Source organism: Elephantulus edwardii, unplaced genomic scaffold (assembly GCF_000299155.1).
Source record: "Elephantulus edwardii isolate Elephantulus edwardi_28Jun2011 unplaced genomic scaffold, EleEdw1.0 scaffold00117, whole genome shotgun sequence".
In the NCBI taxonomy this organism is placed as follows: domain Eukaryota; kingdom Metazoa; phylum Chordata; class Mammalia; order Macroscelidea; family Macroscelididae; genus Elephantulus; species Elephantulus edwardii.
Genome location: NW_006399867.1, coordinates 10046219 through 10052218, shown reverse-complemented (window position 1 = coordinate 10052218; position 6000 = coordinate 10046219). Strand labels below are relative to the sequence as shown.

Here is a 6000-nt window from a genome sequence, read left to right as displayed (position 1 = left end):
AAAACCTGCTGGAAGGTCAGTAATGAGTCAGTTCTGACTTGACAGCACATAACAGCATGAGTTAGTGGCAGCGAGCAACAAGATTATCACCGTTAAAGTTGGTCGTGATATTTGGATGATTGTTTTTGTCAGTGATCCTGTAAACAATGGATCTGAATCCCATCCTGTCCTGTACCATCCTCATCACCTCTGACATACTTGAGCCCTCTGCCAAAGTCACTTTTAATCCATCTCATTCATTGAGGGTCTTCTCCTCCTGGGCTGACGCCCCACCTTTCCGAGCATGATGTCCCTTTCCAAGCAACGTGCTCAAAGAATGTGAGACGAAGCTTCACCGTCCTTGCCTCTAAGGAGCGCTCTGGTTGCACCTTCTCCAGGGCACATCGGCTTGTTCTTTGGTGGTGGTTGTATAACACAGAGTTGGAGCTCACACCCATACCTGACCCTCTAGCAGGTTTTCAGAGGTGGTTAATTGCACGGGGAGACTGTTCATCCTCTGACAGCTGCTGGTGGTGTCATCGATGGGCTGTTCAGTCATCTTAGTTCCAGATAGGTAAGAGATACAGTCTGTTTCTGATCGACAGCTCAACGTGTGTGTGTGTGTGTGTGTGTGTGTGTGTGTGTGTGTGTGTGTGAGAGAGAGAGAGAGAGTGTGTGTGTGTGTGTAGCTAGGCCATGTAGGTTCAAATCCCTGTGTGGGTTTCTGTTTATGTGCGTGTATATGTGTGTGTGTGCGCGCACGTGCGTGTGTATGTGTGTAGCTAGGCCACGTAGATTCAAATCCTGTGAGTTTGTGTGTGTGTGTGTGTAGCTAGGCCACATAGGTTCAAATCCCTCTCCGGATTTCTGTGTGTGTGTGTGTGTGTGTGTGTGTGTAGCTCGGCCACCTAGGCTCAAATCCCTCCGTGGGGTGTGTGTGTTAAATCATTGCTGTGGGCAAGTCCTTTAGCTCAGCATCTGTTTCACCATCTTCGGTGAGAGAAGGACACCAGGTTCCCCATTCACACAGGACGGCACAGCAAGTCAAGGCCCTGACAAGTCCAAGGAGACCCGGCGGCACAGGGGTCAAGCCCCTGGCTGCTAATTGAAAGGTCAGTGCTTCAAAAGCACCCGCGGGCGGTGGGGGGGGGGGGGGATGACAGTCTCAGAGACCCTGGGGTGGGGCTGTTCCACTCTGTCCTCTCGGGTCATTCTGAGCTGGAATCCTGACTTGGGTCATGCCACCCACAGGGCCCTGGGTGGCAGTGGCCAGCAGCAGAGGCGTAAGTACCAAAAACAGGCCTGTAGGCTGATGTCCAGGGAGCTAACACACTTAATAAAACTGCACAGAAAATACATACTGATGAAAAGTAAACCAAGTCAGGCGGCTTGTGTCCATCTCCTGATGGTAACACTGAACTATTGTTCTTGCAATATTGTCCCACCGGGCTGAGAAGAGAGAAAGGGAGTGCAGGATCTGCACGACACACGAGTCTACAGTTACTTCAAGGAAGTCATAACTAATTAAAGTACGTGCACATAGCATACACTATGGCGTAGGCTCCAGCCAGGATCCTGGGGCACAGATCTGTGTGTTTCTGGAGCACGGGTATGTTTTAAGCTCCCCACATGAGCTCAGTGGTTCATCAAGGCTGAGAGCTGGCCCAGCCTTCGGGTCTGGATGGCCCCAGAAGTCCAGTGCTCCAAGCTGCTCTGCCATTTCTCCATGGTCAAGAGGGAGCTGGCTTAGACCAGGCCTGACTCCTGTGCCAACCTGTGAAAGAGGCCTTTCTGGGCCAGCAGCTGGGCTGGGCTGCCACTCTCTGCCACTCGACCTTTGTCCATGACCAAGACTCTGGGTAGAGGGAGAGAAAGCTCTTTTAACAATAGCTTGGGCACTTCTGAAAGCTCAAAGGTGTGCCCAGGTGAGCTCCCACAGGCCCAGCCTTGGGGAACTGCCTAACACGTCTGATGAGCATATGTCTTTGGGTGCATCCCTTCCCCTGGGGGCCTCAGTCTTGCCACCTGTACAATGGGCACTTGAGAATGCAATGCTTGAAGGGATCCTTCAAGCTCTAGATTCCTGTGGGTGGGACCGAGCATACCCAGGCCCTCCTCTATCTGCTCAGGGACCCTGAGACCCTTGATTCCCAGATGAGAGTGGGGGACAGCAGGCAGGCACTGTACCTGGTGCAGTCCATCACGGCGGGCAGACGGTGGGCAATGAGCAGAACTGTGCATTGGGCCAACCAGCTCCCGAGGGCCGCCTGGATCTGGCGCTCAGTCCCTGGGTCCACGGCAGCCGTGGCCTCATCCAGGATGAGGATCTGGGTTTTCCGGAGCAAGGCACGTGCCAGGCACAGGAGCTGCTTCTGGCCCACACTGGGAACAAATGGGATAGTCAGGCTGGGGGATGCTGGCCTGCATGGGATCATTTCTAGGGTGTGCCCAGCCCACGGTTCTTACAATAAGCACAGAAGTGGAAATGTATGTGTGTGTCCCACAGAAGGCTTCAGCCAGAAAGGCCACATTCAAACACATCATTCAAACCCTTTGTACCTCAGTCTCCTCATCTGTAAAATGGGTACATCTGTTTCTATTCTATTGTCTTCTCCATGTACCAACTGAAGCTGATATTATGTTATTATTACTGTTGTACTGTTGAGCTGGAACAGACTTTTAGCTGACCTGCCAGTGGGTTGTCAAGAGGAGACTGCTCATCTTTCTCCCACGAATTAGCTGCTGGATTCGAACTGTCTGTCTTTAGATTGGCAGTGCAATTCCTTACCTTCTGGGTCACCAGAGAAATAAACAAACCCTCAAAACACTTGCCTAACTTGTGGCAGCCCAGCTGTTAACAGAGCAGAGCTGCTCCGTGGGGCTTTCTGGGCTGTAATCATATCAGAAGCAGATTGCCAGGACTTTCTTCTGAAGTACTTCTTAATGGATTCGAACCACCAACTTCTAGATTGGTGGTGGTGGTGGTTGTTGACTGCCTTTGAGTCGAGCATGACTCATGGCGACCCTATGAACAAAAGGCCTGAAGCCCCTCTACAGCTATCTACACTATCAAAGTTCAGAGAGTTTCCGGATTAGTAGTTGAGTATAAATGTTTGCTCCACCGAGAGGCCTCGAGGATGATAATACCACGGGGAAAGGGGATTTCCTGAAGCATCCTCCAGGGCTCTGCCCCCTCCCCAGAGCCCCAGCAAAGTCCTGGCCACAGCAGGCCCATCTTACCTCAGGTTGTCCCCTTGGTCAGAACACTCATACTGCAGCTGGCCAGGAAGGCTGGCTACCACTGCTTTGAGCTGCACCGTCTCCAGGGCCCCCCAGATGGCTTCATCTGTGTGCTCCTGAAGCAGGTCCAGGTTCATCCGCAGAGAGCCCGGGAACAGGATGGGGTCCTGGCCAGGAGGCAGCAGATCAGAGAGATGCCCAGCTCACCCCACCACCCTGGCCCCCAGCTTCCCTGGCTTCCCCAGCCTCACCTGGGGGATGATGGCGACCCTAGACCTCAGCGTGTGCAGCCCTACTTGGGCGATGTGGACTCCGTCGATCCAGATGCCGCCTTCTGTTGCCTCCATGAGCCGCAGCAGGCCCCTCGCCAGGGAGGACTTCCCAGCTCCCGTCCTGCCTACGATGCCCACCTGCCAGGGAGCACAAGACCAGACCTGCTTTGACCAGGCATGGCCAGAGGGAGGCAGGCCAGAGTCCAGAGGGACTTTCTCTGTGCTTAGATCTGCCAGTCGAGGACTAAGGTGCGCCATGGTCTTCCCAATTATGCGCTAGGCACCTGAAAGCTTGAGAATGAATTAGGATGACAGAAGGAGAACTGATGCCCTTGAACTCTGGTTTTGGAGAAGAATTCTGAATATCCCATCGACTGACAAAAGAACACACAGATGTGTCTTGGAGAAAGTGCATCTGGAGTGCTCCTTGGAGGCAAGGACAACAAAGCTTCATCTCACAGCCTTTGGGCACGCTTCTAGGAGAGGCTATTCCCGGGTGAAGGACATCATGCTTGAGAAGACAGAGAGTTAAACAGGGAGAGAAAGACCCTCAATGAGATCAATTGGTTTCATGACTGCGGCAATGGGCTCAAGTCTGTCAGAGCTGATGAGGGTGGCACAGGATTGGACAGGGTTCAGATCTCTTGTTCATAGTGTCACTATCAATTGTACACAACTTGATGGCACCTAACAACAAGATCTGCCCACCCATCTGTCTCCTCTGAGCATCCATCCGCATGATTCCCTATCTGTCCCTTCTTCCATGAATCCACCCCTAACACACCCAACCTGCCCTGCATGCGTTCTAGCTTCTCAACACCCAGCTTCACACCTAGCACCCATCCTTCTGTTCCTCTATCTTTCCAACCTTCCCCCTCTTTCTCTAACCTTCCATCCTTCCTTCCATCCTCAATCCTCCATCCATCCCATTACCCTTGTCACATTCTTTTCACTCATCCGTCTAGCCCCATCCATCCATCCATCCATCCATCCATCCATCCATCCTCCATTGTTCCGCCTCCTCCTCCTCCTCTCTATAGTGTATCCCTTCATCTATTTCCTCCACCCTTCAATCCACCAGCCTTCTGTTGAAACCTCATTCTTTCATCCATCGCTGATTCTCCCCTCCCGCCCCCCACCCAGTTCGTCTCTCCTCTGTGTACTGTTGCATCTGCACCACTTGCCCTGTGGTGAGGATCAAAGCCGTGCATTTACCTTCATCTGTCCCAATGAACTGCTTAAAAGGAATGTATGATTAGGCATTATATGTACGACAACAGCCCAGAATAAGAGGTACACTGCAAAGAGGACTGGGGGCAGCGAGGTAATTGTGCCACAATGAATGGTTTGGGTGGTTTTTCTTTTTTTTTTTTAAGTGAATTGTGGAGGAGGAAGGGAGGGAGAGGGGGTAAATATGCAACAATGAATAAATGGAAATCTAACTTTTCTGTAAACTTTTGTTAAATCACAATTAAAAATTTTATTTAAAAAATACTATGTGTTTAACAAACAAAAGGAATGTGTGAATTACCCCACTTATAATTGATTCTCTGTTGTTGTTGTTGTAGTTGTGTATCCTCAAATAGGCTGACTCATAGCTGACCCTCTGGTGGGTTTTCAGAGGCAGTAAATTGCACAGGAGGACACTGCCCATCCTTCTCCCACGGAGCAGCTGGTGGATTCAAACTGCATATATTTGTGTTGACAGCGCAATTCTTTACCATTAAGCCTACAGGTAAGCTAGGGTCCTCAGGCCCTCAAAACATGGAAGTTAAAAGTCCTGGCTCCACAGGGCTCACCAGGTAGTCTTGGAAATAGCACAACGAGATAAACTGAATTGTAACATGGTGTGATCAACACCCATTGTCATCAAGCCAATTCTGACTGGCCCGTAACAGAATAGAATTGCCTCTTAAGAGTTCCCAAAGCTGGGGAGGGTACCAGTGAGCAGAGTGGAGGCTGGGCGTTTGGCTGGGAGCACAAGAGGGTGGCAGCATGGAAGGGGGAGCATGGAAGGAGAGCCCCAAGCAGGATCTGTAAGATGGGATAACTCCAGCTCCTTCACAGCGTGGCTGGGAGCCTTGTGGTTGTTAAATTTGTTGTTGAGTTGGAACCAACTGACAGCTGCCCCTCCAGTGGGTTTTCGGAAGGTGTAAATCGCACTGGAGGAGAATGTCCATCTTTCTCCTGTGTTGTAACTGATAGGTTCAACCCGCACGCCTTTGGGCTGACAGTGCAGTTCCACTGGGGCCCCAGGGCGTCCTGGAGTGAGCGTAGACACGCAAATAATAATAAACAGACACACCAGCAAACATTTCTGTAGTGCTTGCTATGGGCCACTTTTCTAAGTAAACACTTTTTTCAATTTATTTTGCTGTTTCTACATGCACAGTTGAGTGACACTGATTCCATTCTACTCATACAACCCATTCTCATTTCTTTTTCCTGAGTTGTTTCTCTTCCATTAACATAAATGCACTGCATGAGAAGGAAGACTTGTGGCCTAATG

The 6000-nt window shown here is 50.8% G+C and overlaps 1 protein-coding gene across 1 annotated transcript in view; it reads right to left on the bottom strand.

The window, feature by feature from the left end:
- Positions 1-1725: 1725 nt before the first annotated feature.
- ABCC6 (ATP-binding cassette, sub-family C (CFTR/MRP), member 6) overlaps positions 1726-6000 on the bottom strand; it is a 70378-nt gene continuing 66103 nt past the window's right edge. Inside the window, exons 30-33 of the mRNA XM_006892718.1 lie at positions 3471-3629; positions 3220-3386; positions 2167-2361; positions 1726-1834 (exon numbers count right to left, since the gene is read on the bottom strand). Of these exons, the coding sequence (XP_006892780.1) occupies positions 1726-1834; positions 2167-2361; positions 3220-3386; positions 3471-3629 (630 nt within the window). The remainder of the gene's footprint in view (positions 1835-2166; positions 2362-3219; positions 3387-3470; positions 3630-6000) is intronic.